Source organism: Plecotus auritus (assembly GCF_963455305.1).
Source record: "Plecotus auritus genome assembly, chromosome: 1".
Taxonomy (NCBI): Eukaryota; Metazoa; Chordata; class Mammalia; order Chiroptera; family Vespertilionidae; genus Plecotus; species Plecotus auritus.
Genome location: NC_137770.1, coordinates 91818537 through 91838663, shown reverse-complemented (window position 1 = coordinate 91838663; position 20127 = coordinate 91818537). Strand labels below are relative to the sequence as shown.

General features: G+C 40.6%; 1 protein-coding gene across 4 annotated transcripts in view; it reads left to right on the top strand.

Annotated features, from left to right (window-relative positions):
• Nucleotides 1–20127, top strand: part of HECTD1 (HECT domain E3 ubiquitin protein ligase 1) — a 101732-nt gene that overhangs the window by 21771 nt on the left and 59834 nt on the right. For 3 of the 4 annotated variants that reach the window (XM_080643067.1, XM_080643066.1, XM_080643064.1), the window contains exons 3-8: nucleotides 8435–8669; nucleotides 14429–14656; nucleotides 15358–15639; nucleotides 15736–16006; nucleotides 17415–17491; nucleotides 17577–17675. In XM_080643067.1, the coding sequence (XP_080499193.1) occupies nucleotides 8435–8669; nucleotides 14429–14656; nucleotides 15358–15639; nucleotides 15736–16006; nucleotides 17415–17491; nucleotides 17577–17675 (1192 nt within the window). The remainder of the gene's footprint in view (nucleotides 1–8434; nucleotides 8670–14428; nucleotides 14657–15357; nucleotides 15640–15735; nucleotides 16007–17414; nucleotides 17492–17576; nucleotides 17676–20127) is intronic. The other variant, XM_080643065.1, reaches the window with a different exon arrangement.

Genomic DNA, 20127 nt, shown 5'->3' with positions numbered 1-20127 from the left:
AATGGGAAAATATGATATAGTTTGATGGATGCTTTAAAAAAAGATTTTAAAATTAATTTTTAGAGAGAGGAAGGGAAAAGGAGAGAGAGAAACATCAATGTGACATCTATCTGCTGCCTCCTGCACGTCCCCTACTAGGAATCGAGCTCACAACCTGGGCATGTACCCTGATTGAGAATTGAACTAGCAACCTTTTAGTGCTTGGGAGGAGGCCCAACCAATTGAGCCACACTGGCTGTTTGTGATAGATGGGATTCACTGAATGCTCTGAGGTTGGCCTAAGGCAGGCTTCCTAGAGGAGGTACTTTCTTAACTGAGCCTTCATAGATTTTTAAAATTTAAATTTAAAAGTTGCTTTGAAAAGACGAGATAAAAAGGAGAAAGGGGTATAACAGTGTTTCTTATAGAGGGCATGTGCAAGGGCATAGGATCTGGAAACTTTAGAGTCGGATGGGAATTATGAGTACTATCCTATATAATAAAAGCCACAAGATGGCCACCACAAGATAGCTGTGCGCACAGCCGAGATGGGGCCCGGTGGCCACTCTGCACAGTGAGGCCTAGGGGTCTTGCAGCTCTGTGCGGCGCGGAGGAGGCCGGTCCCAATGTCTCCGCTGCCTCATGTGGAGGAGGTGGGTCTCGGCAGAGGAGGCGGGTCGCAGCAGGGGAAGACAGTTGTGGGCCATCAGGCCGGCAGGGGAGGCAGTTGTGGGCCATCAGGCCGGCAGGGGAGGGCAGTTGGAGGCCACCAGGCCGGCAGGGGAGGACAGTTGGGGGCCATGAGGCCGGCAGGGGATCAGTTAGGTGTCAATCAGGCCGGCAGGGGAGCAGTTAAGGGCGATCAGGCTGGCAGGCAGAAGTGGTTAGGGGCAATCAGGCAGGCAGGCGAGTGGTTAGGAGCCAGCGGTCCTGGATTGTGAGAGGGATGTCCAACTAATGGTTTGGATTCGGGCCTAAACCGGCAGTCGGACATCCCCCGAGGGGTCCCAGATTGGAGAGGGTACAGGCCGGGTTGAGGGACCACCCCCACCCCTGTGCACGAATTTTGTGCACCGGGCCTCTAGTCTATATATATAAAAGGCTAATAGGCTAAGTGTCCCTCCCACCATCTGACCGGTTGCTATGATGTGCACTGACCACCAGGGGCAGACGCTCAACGCAGGAGCTGCCGAGCTATAGTGACTTGGCAGCGGCCGTTCTCGGGTGACGCACCCCAAAACCAGAGAGGAGGGAGCCCATTTCCTCCCGGGGCTGCGCGATTTCACCTTCCGCGTGGGTTATGTTGGTTCTGGGGCACTGTCGGCCCCAAATCTGGTTTACTGCACACTTGTGTTTGCGTTCCACACCCTGTATACAGCAACTTTGCAGAGTGCCCTCTTGCAGTTCGTGACCCCTCGGGATGTCAGAGAGCCGGTTTTGGCCTGATCTCCGCAGGCCAGGCTAAGAGACCCCACCATCCGGAGGGACCCCGCTCACTCCACAGACGCTGGGGAGGGACCGAGGGAGGTTGGCTCCAGGGTGTGTCTCGTCTGTCTCTCCCAGTTCCGCCCCACAGCCACCTTCTAATTAATTTCCTTTCAATGTGCATGAATCTGTGCACCGGGCCACTAGTTTCTAATGTTTGGTAAAGCAGGAGTAGAGTGTTTATATGTGAAGGGGTAGAGAGGGCAATGAATGAGGCTGATCACAGGCTAGATGTGTAATTCTGATGAATTTGGATTTTATTCTCAAGGTAGTAGGGAACTAATGAGGAATTAAGCCAGATATGAGAGTCTCAGATTTGTGTTTTAGAAAAATTACTTTAGCCCTAGCCGGTTTGGCTCAGTGGATAGAGCCTCAGCCTGCAAACTGAAAGGTCCCAGGTTCGATTCTGGTCAAGGGTACATGCCCGGGTTGTGGGCTCGATCACTAGTGGGGGATTTGCAGGAGGCAGCCAATCCATGATTCTCTCTCAGCATGGATGTTTCCAGTTCTCTCTCCCTCTTCCTTCCTCTCTGAAATCAATAAAAATATATTTAAAAAAAGAAAAATTACTTTGGTGATAAGACTAGTGAATAGACTAGAGGAAGCTGTTGCAGTTACCCAGGTAAGAAATAATAAGGGTTGAAATTTAAGGGAAGGGACATATACTAAAAGTTAGGAGATAAAACTATCAAGATTGTGTACTGGATTTTAAATTTTAGAAACAAATTTGGAAGAATTTTACGATTTTTTTAAATCTGACTAACCTGGTAGATGGCAATTTAGGGAATAAGTAGTATGTTTTTTGGTAAGGAAATTTTGTCTAGTTTTGGGCAGATTGTGTTTGATGGTTCCTGAAACATCTCCAGGAGGCAGTTGGGTCTGTAGTTCTGGAATTTAGGAGAGCTGTTTGGGTTAGAGTCTAGACTTGGCATTTTGCTATACCATGAAAAGATGTAAGTGAATTTACTTTTTTGTGTTGTGGGAAGGGCATTTGTGAGGGAGGCATTCAATAAAACTTGAGTATGTATAGAGTAAGAATCCTGCTGGGTGGTATATGAAATAAATCTCTACTTCTGAGAGCTTACAGGTTTTTAGGAGAGAGTTACAATGGATAACAGAAAACGAAAATATAGATTGCAAAGTATATTAAAACCAAAAAAAGTGTTTTGGTTAGTTAGAAAACTTTTAAGTCTGAAAGTTAAGGAGGTGACATTTAGGCTGAGACAGGAAGGATGACAAAGAGGCAGCTGTGGTAAGAGTTGAAGAAAAAGCAAATCAGCACAAACATTAGCATCATTATTTTTCTCTCTGTCTCTATTGAAAACCATGAGTTTATACCAATACCTCCAGTTCCAGTCTAATACCACAGGGTTCATTCTAGTTTTCTCTTTCTGTATTTGTAACTCTATTCTACCACAAGAAACCTGGCTGCTAGTATCCTTTTTTTTTTTTCTTTTTAAAAAATTTATTGATTAAAAAATTGTTTTTAGAGAGAGAGAGAGTGAGGACAGGGAGTGTGTGTGAGAGAAACAGAAAACATAAATGTTATTGTTCTACTTATTTATGCATTCATTGGTTGATTCTTCTATAAGCCCTGACTGGCAATCAAACTCACAACCTTGGTGTATCGGCATGGTGCTCTATCCAGCAGAGCTACCCAGCCAAGGCCACTTCTGTTATGCTAATATGTTTATTTACTTAGTCATTTCCCTTGTATGTATCAGTTGCCATTACTGAGGCATTCCCCTGCATAGATGCCCCCTTTACCTTGTTTATGCTCTGACACTCTATGCCAGACTGACCATCTCCTCCCTGTAGAGATACCCCACTCAACAGTAGTGCTAGACATCTCTTACGTGGATGTATAAGCAGCTATTTCAGTAGTTCAAACAGGGTTTGAAATTGGCTTAGTTAGATTAAAGTTGTAAAAGGATGTGGAGAGAAATGGACAAATTTAGAATATGTTTTACAGAAAATTTTGTGGGATTTAACTGATGGATTAGATGTGTAATGTGAAGAAAATGGGGGAAAACTCAGATTTCTGGCTTTCTGGATGATTGTGACATTTACAAAGATGGTGATTTGGGAGTGGAGGAACATATTAGGTGCTTTGTGTTTTGAATGTGCTCATCTTAAGATACCTGTGATAATTCTAAATGGAGATAGTGATATGAGTTTTGTCTGAGGTGGAGATAACATTTTGGGAATTCTTTTTTTAAAAAAAATTATTTTTATTGATTTCAGAGAGGGAGAGAGAGATAGAAACATCCGTGATGAGAGAGAATCATTGACCGACTGCCTCCTGCATGCCCCCTACTGGGAATTGAGCCTGCAACCCGGGCATGTGCCCTTGGCCGGAATCGAACCCGGGACCTTTCAGTCCGCAGGCCAGTGCTCTATCCACTAAGCCAAACCAGATAGGGCCATTTTGGGAATTCTTAATAGTATGTGATGAGATGTATATTCATGGTGTATCATCGAAGGGAATAGATGAGATCAACTAGAGAGAAGAGAAGGGAGTTTATAACTGAGGCTACAGTGGAAAACCAAGTCAAGAAAATGTTTATATTACAAATAGAGGCCCGGTGCATGAAAATTCATGCACTGTAGTGGGGGAGTCTCTCAGCCCAGCCTGCCTCCTCTCACAGTCCAGGAGCCCCCAGGGGCAGGAGGTGACTCAGTTGATCAGGGGAAGGCGACGCCCCCATCACACCTCTGCTGCTGCCACTGCAGGCAGCGCAAGCCTTGGCCGGCCCTGGTTACCTGAGCCTTGGGCGGCTGGGAGGCTGAGGGGACTGGGGGACTCCGGAGGCAGGTGCGCGGAGCGGCTGCAGGCCTGCCATCCTGGCGGGGCTGAGGGAACTGGGTGCCACCATCTTGTGGCTGTGGGTGCCGCCATCTTTGAGGGCGTGACAGTCAATTAGTATATTCCCTCCTTATTGGCTGTGGGCGCCGCAATCTTTGTGAGGCCGAGATGATCAATTAGCATATTCCCTCTTTATTAGATAGGATGGCTATATTAAAGAAAGATATCCACTAGACCAGTGGTTCTCAACCTTTCTAATGCCACGACCCTTTAATACAGTTCCTCATGTTGTGGTGACCCCCAACCATAAAATTATTTTCGTTGCTACTTCCTAACTGTAATTTTGCTACTGTTTTGAATCGTACTATTTCCATTGGAAAACACAGATATTTACATTACGAACTGTTTTGAATCGTACTATTTCCATCGGAAAACACAGATATTTACATTACGATTCATTAACAGTAGCAAAATTACAGTTAGGAAGTAGCAACGAAAATAATTTTATGGTTGGGGGTCACCACAACATGAGGAACTGTATTAAAGGGTTGCGGCATTAGAAAGGTTGAGAACCACTGCACTAGACTATGTTAGGAAACAACACTTGTGAATAATTTGTTTTACTTTCAGTATGAATTTTCAAGTAATATAACTACAGTTCTTTCAATATTCTGTATTTTTTAGAATTCATTAATATTGGCATGTTTTTCTTTACCTCTTTGCTCAATTTATAGTTAATTGGTATTGTTGAGATTTTGTAATTTGTTATGGTTCTAGGTTGAAAAATTAGTGATTATATATATGTGTGTAGTGTATATATGTATTAATATGCTTAAGTACTTTTTCATTGATGAAAAAATAACCGAGGAACTAGAAAAATATTTCCCCTTCATTCCATTAGCCAAAAGTACAACAGATGTTTTGTACCATACATTTGAGAAGTTCACGAAGCAGGTTTTCATTATGGCTGACATGAATTAAGTTAGGTATGCAGACCATCTTTATTTTTCTCTTAGAAATAAAATTAATTGCAGTTAAAAATCTAAGAACCTATGTTTAGAACTTCTTTTTTTTTTTTAATTGGCCTTTTAACCATATTTGTTCAGGAGTTTCATTACAGCAGGGAACATAGTTTTTCCCCAAATTTGCAAATACGGACTACATACATCCATGAAATACAGAAAGTTATACTAAATGTTTCTCTTACTTTTGTTTTTGATGTGCAGTTTTTGTCCTGGATAAGAAATATAGATGAATAATTTTATTTTTAACCTAAATCATATGACAGATTCATTCTTGCCATTTGATTCAAGGACTGCCAACATCAACATTTCAGTCTTTATTCAAAAGCTACTGCTTTCTAAAGAAAGCATCATTACTTTTTTTTTTTTTTTTAATCCTAACTCCAGGATATGATTATTGATCTTTAGAGAGAGGAAGGGAGGGAGAAAGAGAGAGAAGAAAGAAACACTGATGTGAGAGAGAAACATCAATTGGTTGCCTCTTGTATGCATTCTGACTGGGAATCAAACCTGCAACATAGATATGTGCCCTGACTGGGAATTGAACCCTCAACCTTCTTGGTGTACAGGAGGACGCTCCAACCAACTAAGCCACCTGGCCAGGGCCAAAAACATTACTTTTTTAGACTATGTTGTTCCTCATTATTATTAATACTTTTATGATCTCTTCTCATCTCTTCAGTTTGTTAGAGAGTAGCAGAAATACTTTCAGATTCTGATATGCTAGTCAGTCTTCTGATCTTACCTGAGAACAAGAGCCACAAAACATTTCTCCTGGCCACAAAGCATTTCCTCCTCAGAAAAATTACTAGTGACTTCTGATGTCCTGAATTTTTGGATCAAAGAGAAGGATCTCCAAACTGAGACTGCATGTTAGTTTTGGATGGATTTGGTGACCTGAGATGATAAGCCAGCTATGAGGGGGGGCGGTCCCTATTTTTACACTGCATGGCCAAGCTCTCTGCAAATGGAAATACTTGAACTGAGTTTTGGGGATGTTTGCTACCTCCTGCTTTGCAGTTTTGGTCCTCCCACTAAGGTAGGACCCCTGGCCAGCATTGTGGCTTGTCATGTCAGCCCCATTGGCTACCTTGTCATGTTGAAGTACCATTGCCTCTGCAGCACAAATTTTATTTCCTTTAATAAAAGATGAGGATTTAAAAAAAAGTGTTGTCTATCTTCTTCTATAATAATAACAGTGTAATATGCTAATTAGATTGGACAGCCGAACGAACTTCCGGAAGTCCTTCTGGACTAAGCTGCGGGGGCAAGGCAGAGGCAGTTAGGGGCAATCAGGCAGGCAGGTGAGCAGTTAGGGGCAATCGGGCAGGCAGGCAGAGTGGTTAGGGGCGATCAGGCAGGCAGGCAGGCAAGCGGTTAGGATCCAGTGGTCCTGGATTGCGAGCAGGATTTGGCCTAAACTGGCAGTCGGACATTCCCCGCGGGGTCCCGGATTGCAAGAGAGTACAGGCCAGGCTGAGGGACCCCCTCCTGTGCACAAATTTCGTGCACCAGGCCTCTAGTATGTATGTGTATGTATGTGTGTATATATATATATATATATATATATATATATATATATATATATATATATATATATATATATACTTTTATATATATATAAAAGACTAATATTCAAAATGTCCCCTCTGGAGTTTGACTGGGAGACCGGGAGTTCGATCACTTGCTATGACGTGTGCTGGTCACCAGGGGGTGGCACAGAATGAAGGAAGGCCTCAGCCGGCAGCCGAAAGGCCCCAATCGGCCGTAATTGCCGGCCAGGCCAAAGGACCCTACCTGTGCATGAATTTCGTGCACCAGGCCTCTAGTTGGTTAATAAAACCACCTGTGTTTAATCAGTGAGTCATTGAATGCAAGATACTTCTGAAATCTTTGTGATAAATTCCTGCTATATAGATGATCTTAACTTAAGATTATCTATGTAGATATTAAAGGGTAGAGCTACTTTGAAGTTCATACAGATAGTTTTAAAAAGTTGCTAAAGATATGCACACACTAAGAATAGAAGGAAAAATAATTTCACCAAAACATGTAGAGTACTGTTTTGTGTTACTTGTAGCCCATATGCAGAGAGTTAGAATAATGTGTTTGATGTCATATACTAAGATTTCTACTAAATGTAAATAATGGTCTTTTATATTTTAAATGTTGATTAAAATATAGGGGATATTGATAACTCAAAAATTTTGCTTGGATAAAACTCTTACTCAGGTTTATAATAGCATGTGTTAGACTGTTCATAGGAGGGAAGGGTAGCTAAAATTAATTACTTTGATATTGTGACAAGGTACTTTGCTAAGTGTTTAATGTATATAATTTCATTTAATCTTTATAATATCCATATAAAGTAAAGATTGTTAAGGTATTTGTGTGTTTTTTTTTTTAAATTATGTTTTTGCTTTTTAGAGAGAGACGAAGGGAGAGGGATAAGGAGATAGAAACTTCGATGAGAAACATCATTGATCCGTTGCCTCTTGCATGCTCTCTACTGGGCATGTGCTCTGACTGGGAATCAAACTAGTAGTGACCTCTTGGTTCAAGGGTGGACGCTCAATCACTAAGCCCCACCAGCGGGGTGATACTATCTTTGTTTTACAAATGAGGAAACAGGACCAGAAAGGTTACATAGCTGTTGTTCTGGTTTTCACCTGGTCTGTTAAACCCCAAATCAACATTTGTTCACATAAAATATTAATTGAAGAATGTCCCTGGCCTTCAGAAACTCTTAATGTAAATAAAGAAATAAATTGATACACTAAACAGTGTGGGCACTGTTTTTATGAGGTTTGAGGAACATGAAAGTACCACAACTATTTGGATAGGTTAGGGAGGGTTTTACAGAGCAGTTGATATTCCAGCTGAGTATTGAATAGGATTTTTTTAAACATGGTTTCAAGTTAATGCTGCTACTTTAAATTGTTTATGCCTTGATATTTTCAGCAATGATGAAATTAGCATGTGAGTATTGCTATGAGATTAAAAGCAATGTGAGAAATATTACCTAATACAAAGGCGATCCAATATGAACATGATATATTATATAGTTTTATCTATTATTTAATATTGTTTTGATGTTAAGAATTTACTAATTCTAGGTGTAATATGATTTCTTTTACTGCAGATGCCCTCCTCGCACTTTCTTACCAGCCCTCTGCAAAATTTTTCTTGACGAAAGTGCTCCAGACAATGTGTTGGAGGTAACAGCCCGTGCCATAACATACTATCTGGATGTATCTGCAGAATGCACCCGAAGGATTGTTGGGGTAGATGGAGCTATAAAAGCACTTTGTAATCGATTGGTTGTGGTAGAACTTAACAACAGGACTAGCAGAGACTTAGCTGAGCAATGTGTAAAGGTAAGTCTTAATTATTTATTGGCCCATGTGAAGATCACTTAAAGAATAAAAAATATATTTTGCTAAAGAAATAAAATACTTTCCTCCATTATCAGTCTTATTTTACTGAGAGCAGTTGAGAACAATGGAAGTCACAGTCCTTGTGGATCAAAGGAGATTTCATGTGACTTGGGAAAAATCTTTGGCTGGTGTTGCTAAGTGGTTAGAGCATTGGTCTTGCACTGAAGGGTTGCAGATTTGATTTCCAGTCCAGGGCACACACGTGGGTTGCAGGTTTGATCCCTGGTTGCAGGAGGCAACCAGTGGATGTGTCTCTGTTACATCAATGTTTCTCTCTCTCTTCCCCTCCCTCCCTTCCACTCTCTCTTAAATCAATGGAAAAAATATCCATGGGTGAGGATTTAGAAAAAAAAATCTTATCTTTGATGGATAATTGCAGGTCACTGGTAATACTTTTCTTTGCTGCCTCCATGCTCTTCAGTTCTGGTAGCCACTAATACTTTTTTTTTTTTTTTAAATAAATCTTTATTCAGATTATTACAATTATTTCTCCTTTTTCCCCCCATAGCTCCCCTCCACCCATTTCCCACCCCACCTTCTGCCCTTACCTCCCCACCACTGTCCTCATCCATAGGTGTATGATTTTTGTCCAGTCTCTTCATGAACCCCCCATACCCCTTTCCCCCTGAGAATTATCAGTCCACTCCCTTTCTATGCCCCTGATTCTGTTATATTCACCAGATTATTCTGTCCCTCAGGTTTTTAATTCACTTGATTTTTAGGTTCACTTGTTGATAGATATGTATTTGTTGTTCATAATTTTTATCTTTACTTTTTTCTTCTTCCTCTTCTTTAAGAATACCTTTCAGCATTTCATATAATACTGGTTTGGTGGTGATGAACTCCTTTAGCTTTTTCTTGTCTGTGAAACTCTTTATCTTCCCTTCAATTCTGAATGATAGCTTTGCTGGGTAGAGTAATGTTGGTTGTAGGTTCTTGCTATTCATCACATTGAAAATTTCTTGCCACTCCCGTCTGGCCTGCATAGTTTCTGTTGAAAAGTCAGCTGACAGTCGTATGGGTGCTCCCTTGTAGGTAACTAACTGTTTTTCTCTTGCTGCTTTTAATATTCTCTCTTTGTCTTTTGCTCTTGGCATTTTAATTATGATGTGTCTTGGTGTGGTCCTCTTTGGATTCCTTTTGTTTGGGGTTCTGTGGGCTTCCTGAACTTGTAAGTCTATTTCTTTCACCAGGTGGGGGAAGTTTTCGGTCATTATTTCTTCAAATAGGTTTTCAGTATCTTGCTCTCTCTCTTCTTCTGGCACCCCCATAATTCTGATGTTGGTACGCTTGAAGTTGTCCCAGAGTCTTCTTACATTATCTTCAACTTTTTGGATTTTTTTTTTTGCTTTTTGCTTTTTCGGTTGAGTGTTTTTTGCTTCTTTGTAATTCAATTCTTTGACTTGATTTTTGTGTTCCTTTTGTCTGTTTTTGGGTCTCTGTATAATATTTTTTATTTCAGTCAGTGTATGTTTAATTTCTAGTTGGTCCTTTTTCATATCTTCGAGGGTCTCGTTATATTTATTGGCCTTTTCTAGGATATTCTTAAAAAGCCTTATAACCGTGGTTTTGAATTCTATATCCAGTCGTTTGTTTTCCTCCATTTCTTTCGTTTGTGATCTGATTCTTTGATGCCGCATTTTCACTGCTTCCCTGAGTTGGTAAGGTAGATTTGTGTGCTAGGTTTCCAATATGGCCCAGTGGGTCTGCCTCCCCAGTTAACCTGAGGTGGACACTCTTGGTGCACCCCTTTGTGGACTGTGTGTACAGCCTTGTTGTAATTAAGTCTTTATTGTTGTTGGTATCACTGGGAAGAATTGACCTCCAGGCCAGTTGGCTGTAGGGATCAGCTGTGTCTATGCTGGGAGAAGTTCGGTGCTGGAGACAGCCTTATAGGATTAGACTTGCCTAATTGCAATAGCCTCTGTGCTCAGCTTGGATGGGGTGGAGTTTCAGTCTTGGCTTCCTGTCAGCCTTGCCCTTGCGCGCACGTGCGTGCCTTCAGACCTCTGCCTTCCCGGCTCCCGAGTCTCCACCCGAGAGACCAGACTCCCCCCACAAGAGCGTTGGTCCCCAGGGGCTCGCCTGGAACTGGGGTTCACTGCAGTCAGAACTGGGGCTCAGTGCAGTCTGGAGCCTCTGACTCCCTTCCACTAGGGAAAGCCTGTGGCAACCTCCGCAGCCTTTGTGCGCACTGGCGCGCGCGCGCTTTCAGTCCTCCGCCTTCCCCGGCTCCCGAGTCTCCGCCCGAGAGTCCAGACTCCCCCCACAAGAGCGTGGGTCCCCAGGGGCTCGCCCGGAACTGGGGTTCAGTGCAGTCAGAACTGGGGTTCAGTGCGGTCGGGGGCTTCCTTCCCCCTTCCGCCAGAGAAAGTCCGCCAGGCTCTCAGCCGCCCTTCCTCTCTGCACGCACAAAGACCCTTTGCCGTACCTCCAATTCTCTGTGAGCTTTTCTCTTTCCTTTTAGTTGTAGAATTTTCACTCAGCCAGCTTTCCTGTGGTTCTGGATGGTGTCCGTTTTGTCTTTTAGTTGTAGTTTTGAAATTGTTGTGCGAGGCAGCAGTTTAGGTGTTTACCTATGCCGCCATCTTGGTTTCTCTCGCCACTAATACTTTTGATAGGTTGTAGGTTGTCCCTGTTCTCAGCCAAAATGATATTATACCTGGTATGAAAATAGTAAAAACCACCAGCACAACAACTAGCACTGACCACCATTGCCAGTGTTGTATGAAACACTTAATATGTATTAACTCACTCAATTGGTTTAAAGTTTTTTTTGGGAGGGGGTAATATTAGTTAATAACATTACATAAATTTCAGATGTACAACTTTATCCAACTCATTTAATCTTAATGACAATTTTGTATGTGGTTGATGCCACTAATATATCATTTCTCTTTTAGAGGTGAAAAAAAAATCAAGCATACCGAGATTATAAATGACTAGCTGGGGATGATACACATAGTGGCAGAGCCAAGATCCGAAGATCACGAATTTGAAGATTAGAAAATCTGGTTCTAGGGCCTATGGGTTTAACAATTTTGCTGTATTCTTTTAGAATTAGCTGTTTTGTTTTATTCCTGGTGGGGCTAATTACAAACCCTGGGACTCTAAAAGCACCAGTATTGGGTCAGTAGTTTATTGGAACTACTTGTGAGCACATTTAGATTTTACATGATTCTCTTCTTATGATTCCTGTTTTATTCTTTTTATGATTCTTGTTCTAGTTCAGCAGTTTTCAAACTTTTTGTCTCAGGATCCCTTTACAGGTCTTATTGAGGACCCTTGAAGATCTTTTGTTTATAGAGATTAAATCTATTTATATTTCCCATATTCGATATTGAAATTGATAAATTTAAAGTATTTTTTAATATATCTTAAAATAAACTTATTACATGCTAACATGCATTATATTTTTAATGAAAATAACTATTTCCCAAACAAACAGAAAATTAGAAGAGTAACATTGTTAAGCATTTTTGCAAGATCTTTTAAAAAATGTCTGGCTTAATAGAAGACAGCCAAATCCTCATATCTACTTATGCATTTAGTTGGTTGCTATGTCACACTTCATGTAGCTTCTGGAAAAGTCCACTCTATATTCCTGAGAGAATGAGAATGAAAAAGACAATTATCATTATAGTATTATTATGAAAAAAAATTTGACTTAAATGATCCCTGAAAATCATGTCTTTCTCAGACTTTGAGAGCTGCTGTTTATAATTGTTAATGTCTTGACTTACTGCCTTTGTGGCTGTAGATTTATTTCTGTTTCTAGTCTCAGAGGAAGAGGTATCCATTTTCCTGTTTAGAGCTTTTCTCCCATCTTAATCTCTTTATCACATCACTTCATGTTTCTTCCAGGGCTGGGGTTTTACTCTACTGCTTATACACTGACCTGTGTTTTCAAACTCTTTCTTGTTTGTTACACTCTACTCTCCCTTTCTCTGTGTCCTTTGTAGATTATTCTTATTAATTTACTAGAGACCTGGTGCACGAAATTTGTGCATAGTTAGAGTCCCTAGGCCTGGCCTGTGATCAAGGCCGATCTTCTCTGGCTGCCTACAGCCGGCCCCACCCCCTGCCACCACCGCCACCCGTCGCCCTCTGTGTGTGGGGTGACCAGTGGGGTGATCGGGGCCCCGCTTGCACCTACCTTGGCCTGGCACTGCCTGCGTCTGCCGCCAGCTCCTCCCCCCCCCCCCCCCCCCACAGCTCCCCAGTTCCCTGTTCCTCATCAGGCGATCAGAGCCTGCTGGCTGGGGGGAAGGAGCGAGAGGTTGGCGGGCAGCTCCTGCATTAAGCGTCTGCCCCCTGGTGGTCAGTGTGTGTCATAGCGGCTGGTCATTCCACTGTCTGGTCGATTTGCATATTACACTTTTATGTATCTAGATGGTTCTTCAATGGTAGTATTTCCTAAGAACTGTTTTTACCTTCTTAAAACTAAACTTTGCCAAGACCAGTGGTCCGCAAACTGTGGCTCGCGAGCCACATGCAGCTCGCGAGCCACAGTTTGCTGCTCTGTTGACTAATGAGTTTGCTGACCACTGGCCTAGACGGTTTCATCTGTCAGCTTTAGTACCATTCATATGTATATGCCCCTCACATCTTTTTCTCTATACCTGACCTCACTCTTGAGTTCTAGACCTCATATTCAAAGGCCTGTTGGATGGTTCCAGCTGAATTCATTATCTTTTGTACAGGTGAACTCTTATTCTGATAATTGGCATTAACTTTCACCTAGAGTCTAAAAAACACTTAAGACAGAAATTTTTATTTTAGCCTTTTTTCCACTTCACACATGTAATTAATGATCAAGTCCTTTTCTAGTTTATTTTCTTGTTTGTCCCTGCTCTTAGTGCCTTAGTGAAGCCTTTATCTTCTCTTGAATACCAGTGCTTGAATTTTTACATCTGCTACACTCTCCTCATACCCCGTTTCTCACTGTTATTAATTGAAATTTTGATCATATTATTTCCCTGCTTAAAACATTTTTCTTGCTTTCAGAATAAAGTCTAAATTTCTCATATGCCTGTATGACCTATAGACCCTATTAACTCTTTAGTTCTACCAGAACACCTTAAACATGAACATAATTTAGAAAATAAAAGTTGATTTTTAATGTTTTGATATTCAGAGTAAGAGTGAGGATGATGAATAATGTAATATTTAGCATTTATTGAAAAATTTTTGAATATGTTTTTATTGACTTCAAAGAGAGAAAGGGAGAGGGAGAGAGAGAGAGAAACATAGATAAGAGAGAAACATCAATCGGCTGCCTCTCCTGCATGTCCCCTACTGGGCATTGAGCCCGAAACCTGGGCATGTACCCTGATTGGGAATCAAACAGGCAACCTCCTGGTGCATGAACGACGCTTAACCAACTGTGCACACTGGCTGGGCAAAAACAACAACAAAAAACCGTTTTGTTTTTTTTTAATGTTTAGAATCTTCACAAACTTTTGTAAATTATTTATAGTTTCTTAGCATGCCATGTACGCTTCATCATCTAAACCTACATTGTCCAATATGGTAGTCATATGAGTATTAAACATTTCAAGTGTGGCTACAAAATTTTTTTTTTTTACTTTCAAAAAATGTGGTTACTAATGAATGTGGGAGGGTACCTTATGTTTTCTGTGATTCTAGAAAATTAAAATTGAACTTATTTTTTTGTTAATTTTGTTTTACTGTTATAGGTGCTGGAACTGATATGCACTCGTGAGTCAGGAGCAGTCTTCGAGGCTGGTGGTTTGAATTGTGTGCTTACCTTCATTCGTGACAGTGGACACCTGGTTCATAAAGATACCTTGCACTCCGCCATGGCTGTTGTATCAAGACTCTGTGGCAAAATGGAACCTCAAGATTCTTCTTTAGAAATTTGTGTGGAATCTCTTTCTAGTTTATTAAAACATGAAGATCATCAGGTAAGTAAATCACTGTTGTGTTCTTTGATTTTAAAAAGTAATTTTATAATGTCCCTTATTTGTAACTATGATACACACTGTACAGGTCATTCCATCTTCTCTTTCTCTCACTTTATATCTCTATATAGTAATCAGTTTTTGTTTTGACAGTGAAACATTTTAAATTAAAAATATTATGTGTTCGCCCTGGCCATTGTGGCATTGTGGCTCGGTTAGGTGTCATCAGTTTGCAGACTCAATCACCACTAGGGGGCATGTAGGAGGCAGCTGATCCATATTCCACTGTTACATTGATGTTTCTCTCCTCCCTCTCCCTTCCTCTCTCTCTAAAAATCAATTTAAAAAAATCTTAAAAATGGTAATGTGTTTATTTCTAAAATAAACAGCTAGCAGGGTCTTAGGCGACCCTGCTAGCGGTTCTCAACCTGTGGGTCCGGGACCCACAGGTTGAGAGCCGCTGCTGTAGAGCCTAAGACCATCGGAAAACACAGATATTTACGTTACGAATCATAACAGTAGCAAAATTAGAGTTATGAAGTAACAACGAAAATAGTTTTATGGTTGGGGGTCACCACAACATGAGGAACTATATTAAAGGGTCGTGGCATTAGAAAGGTTGAGAACCACTGCTCTAAGCAATTGAGCGACCCTTCCAGGGCCTAGGTGAATTTTATCAATATGCACATTCTTTACATCATTAGGTTTCGGATGGAGCTCTGCGATGTTTTGCATCACTAGCTGACCGATTCACCCGTCGTGGTGTTGACCCAGCTCCATTAGCCAAACATGGATTAACTGAAGAGCTATTATCTCGAATGGCTGCTGCTGGTGGTACCATATCAGGGCCATCATCAGCTTGCAAACCAGGTCGCAGCACCACAGGTGCGCCTTCCACAGCTGCGGATTCCAAATTGAGTAACCAGGTATCCACAATTGTAAGTCTGCTGTCAACACTTTGCAGAGGCTCTCCAGTAGTAACACACGTAAGAATGTTTTTGAATTACATTTTTAATCTTTCAGAAAAAGTGTTTTTATATAATGTAAATATATTAAACTCTTTTTCCCCATTCTCTTTCTAGGATCTCCTGAGGTCAGAGCTTCCAGATTCAATTGAGAGTGCATTGCAGGGTGACGAAAGATGTGTGCTTGATACCATGCGTTTGGTTGACCTTCTCTTGGTGCTATTATTTGAAGGACGAAAGGCTTTGCCAAAGTCTAGTGCTGGATCTACAGGCAGAATCCCAGGACTCCGGAGATTGGATAGTTCAGGGGAGCGCTCACATCGGCAGCTTATAGACTGTATTCGAAGTAAAGATACTGATGCCCTTATAGATGCAATTGACACAGGAGGTTGGAAAAATTTTTTTAATATAAAAAGAAAACTAAGCCCTGTCTGGGTGGCTCAGTTGGTTGAATATCATCCCATATAACAAAAGGTTGCTAGTTTGATTACTGGTCAGGACACATAGCTACGTTTTGGGTTCAATCCCGGGTCGAGATGCTTACGGGAGGCAACTGATCGATGATTCTCTCTCCCTCCCTCCCCCTTCTTCTCTCTCTAGAATCAATAAAATATGTCCTTGGATGAGGATTAAAAAAGAAAAAGAAAACCGAGATAAGGAATTTTGTAGGCATTTTCTAGTTTCTAGATTTTAAACAGTATTTTTAGCAGTTGAGCTAGATAATGGCCAGAACCCTTCAATAATCTGTCTTCTCCCATGTATATAAATAATCAGTCTTGTATGTGGTAAGACCTTAGTAAATGCTTCTTCAATGAGTAAATGAAATTCACCTGTTTTATTGCCAGAACGAGATCATGCCAATTCTAAGGTGACTTACAGATTGAATTTAGGGCTGTTATATTCTCAAGGTTAACGAATTTGGCACAAGTTAGTTATTATTATATATAGTAAAATTTTTAAGACTGCTTCATGAAGTTATGAATAAAATATAAATTGGTGAAAGATGCTTCTGGGTCATCAGACTTGTCTTTTGTGTTCTTTTTAAAACATTTTTAAAAATTGATTTTTAGAGAGTGAGAAAGGAAGATCGATTTGTTGTTCTACTTATTTATGCATTCTTGGTTTCTTGTATGTTCCCTGACCTGGATTGAAACCACAGCCTTGGTGCATCAAGATATTGCTCTAGCCCTGGCCAGTGTGGCCCAGTTGCTTGGTCATCATCTCAGGCACTGAAAGGTTGCTGGTTCAATTTCCGGACAAGTCACATGTCCGGGTTTTGGGCTTGATCCCCAGTTGGGGTGCATGCAGGAGACAGCCAATCAATGTTTCACTCTCACATTAATGTTTCTCTCTCCCTTCTTATCTCTCTAAAAATCAATAAATAAGATTAACAAAACAAAACACGACACTCTAACCAACTGAGCTACCTGGCCAGGGCCTATGTTATTTTTATTAAAAATGGGGATTCGTTTCTTTTCCATAGGTAGGGCATTAAGTAGTTAGTACCCTATTGAGTTATGTTATGTATTAATTATTTTTTCATTTTTGTCTTGTTTATTTTTAAAGGGTTAAATCTTTATAAATCTTCAATGGCTTTAAAAATTTTAGAATACTTTTTCTTAGCAGAATTTATGTTTGCTGATTATTAACTACTTTATAATTGATCTAAATGTTTAAAATTGGCTCTGTATTTAGTGATTATTAATGATAATCTTTAAATGGCTCCCACTGTAGAAAAATTTGGTATTATTTTGTTGCCTTTTAAAAAATTTATTTTTTCCCCTTTAAATTTCTAGCCTTTGAAGTAAATTTCATGGATGATGTAGGTCAGACTTTGTTAAATTGGGCCTCAGCTTTTGGAACTCAGGAAATGGTAAGCTAACAAATAACAGTTAATGTTTTAAATCAAAGGTAGAAATATTAATAAAGCAACTTTATGATTCTTCATCATTTTACAGGTAGAATTTCTTTGTGAAAGAGGTGCTGATGTTAATAGAGGTCAAAGATCATCATCATTACATTATGCTGCATGTTTTGGAAGACCTCAAGTAGCAAAGGTAAAGTCCAAGTTTTTAAATTATTAATTTAATATTTGACACATACATGATTCCACAATTAGAATGATATAAAGACTTCTGTTAAGTCATGCTTTCATGCCATCTTTTTAAAAACTTTTAATGTTTATTTTTAATTGATTTCAGAGATGAAGGGAGAGAGATAGAGAGATAGAAACATCAATGATAAGATATAATCATTGATTGGCTGCATCCTGCATGCCCCCTACTGGGGGGAGGATCAAGCCCACAACTTGGGCATGTGCTCTTGGCTGGAATCAAACCCAGGACCCTTTAGTCCACAGACCGACGCTCTATCTCCTGAGCCACACCAGCTAGGCTCATGCTATCTTTATTCACTCCATTTCCCGTTGCCCACTATAGATAAGCATTTTTTATATTATTTCTTGTTTATATCTTTTTAACATTTTTAATACAGATACAAACAAGCAAAAGTATGTATGCTTATTGCCACCTTATATAAAATGTAACATACACACTGACCTATACTTTTCCTGTTCCCTTTAATAATATAGATTGAAGACCTTTTACAAAGTTGGAGAGCTTTTTTATATCTGAATATTTGCTCTGTGGATGTATTGCAAGTTTATTCAGCTACTCATTTAATGCTAAACTCTTGTTGTTTCCAGTTTCTTACTTTTGGCAATGAATAACTTTGTACCGGCATACCTCTGAGATATTGCAATAATGAGATCCATAATCCTTTGGCTGATGGAGAGTCTTGCTTTCCATTTGTAAAAAACAGTATCTTTGCAGCATAATAAAGCAAAGTCCAATAAAATGAGGAATTCCTGTACATTTTTCTATTGTGTCTATTTAATAGTAAATCAAATATTCTATTTGCAGAAGAATCATAGTATTTTTTTATTTTATTCCAGAGAGGAAGGGAGAGGGAGAGAGAGTGAGAAACGTAAGTGATGAGAATCACTGATCAGCTGCCTCCTACACACCCCCCACTGGGGATTGAGCCCACAACCCAGGCATGTGCCCTTGAATGGAATCGAACCTGGGATCCTTCAGTCCACAGGCCAACACTGTCCACAGAGCCAAACCAGCTAGGGCAGAATTATAGTATTTTTGACTCTTGGTTTACCAAAACCATTTGGAGAGTTCTTTTTACAATTAGGAGAAATTGAGGTTCAGAGAGGTCAAATGGCAAGGATTGAACCAAGTATGTTTTCTAGGTCTCTAGAATCTTATTGTGAAGTAATTTGGTATAATGCAATGTTAGTTGGCAACAAAATCAGGCACACCTGGATTCAAGTCTTGGCCCATCAACAAGAAAGGCTGTATGGCCTTGGGCAAGATTCTTAAGTTTAACTTGCAGTTTTATCAATAAAATGTATATATACTCCTAGCATGATTACTATAATAACTAGAGGCCCAGTACACAAAATTTGTGCACTCGGGGGGAGTGGGGACAGTCCCTCAGGCTGGCCTGCGCCCTCTCACAGTCTGGGAGCCCTCGGGGCATTTCCGACTGATGGTTTAGCAGGCCTAAGCCAGCAATCACACATCCTTAACGCTGCCGCAGAGGTGGGAGAGGCTCCCGCCACCACTGCTGTGCTCGCCAGCCGTGAGCCTGGCTTCTAGCTGAGTGGTGCTTCCCCTGTGGGAGTGCACTGACCACCAAGGGGCAGCTCCTGCATTGAGCGTCTGCTCCCTGGTGGTCAGTGCGTGTCATAGCAACCGGTCGTTCCACCATTCGGTCGATTTGCATATTATCCTTTTATTATATGTATAATATTAGAAAAATGCATGAAAAGCACTTAGTACAATAGTTGGCCTATCATAGATAACTCAAATGGTAGCTGGTTTTATTGTCATTTTTACACTATTAGAACATTTTTGATGACACCTTAGTTTTTTAACCTGCGAAAGGTGGTCGCTTCAAGCTTGAATTCTGTCAGTTTGAATTAGTTTTTAGAGAGAATGAAGCTTCTAAGGGTGCTAAAAATTTTGATGAGCCATTTTTTGCCCTTTACTGTTTTAAAATTATGAGTGGTTGAGTGGGAGAGAAGGAGCCAAGTGAATTGTATCTAATCCTAACCTATATTGATGAGCTATAGCTGCTATTACTGACAATGATATAATAGGTAGTACACTAGGCACTTTAACTTTGGCAGCCAGTGTCTTAAGTATTTAACATGTCTTTTTTCATCTTCACAGGCTCTTCTATTTTTTTTTTAAATATACTTTATTGATTTTTTTATAGAGAGGGAGAGGGATAGAGAGTTAGAAACATTGATGAGAGAGAAACATCGATCAGCTGCCTCCTGCATACCTCCTACTGGGGATGTGCCTGCAACCAAGGTACATGCCCTTTACCAGAATCGAACCTGGAACCTTTCAGTCCACAGGCTGACGCTTATTTTTAATTGATTCTAAGATACACTTCCACATTCTTCCCCTACCCCCACATGCAATTTTACAT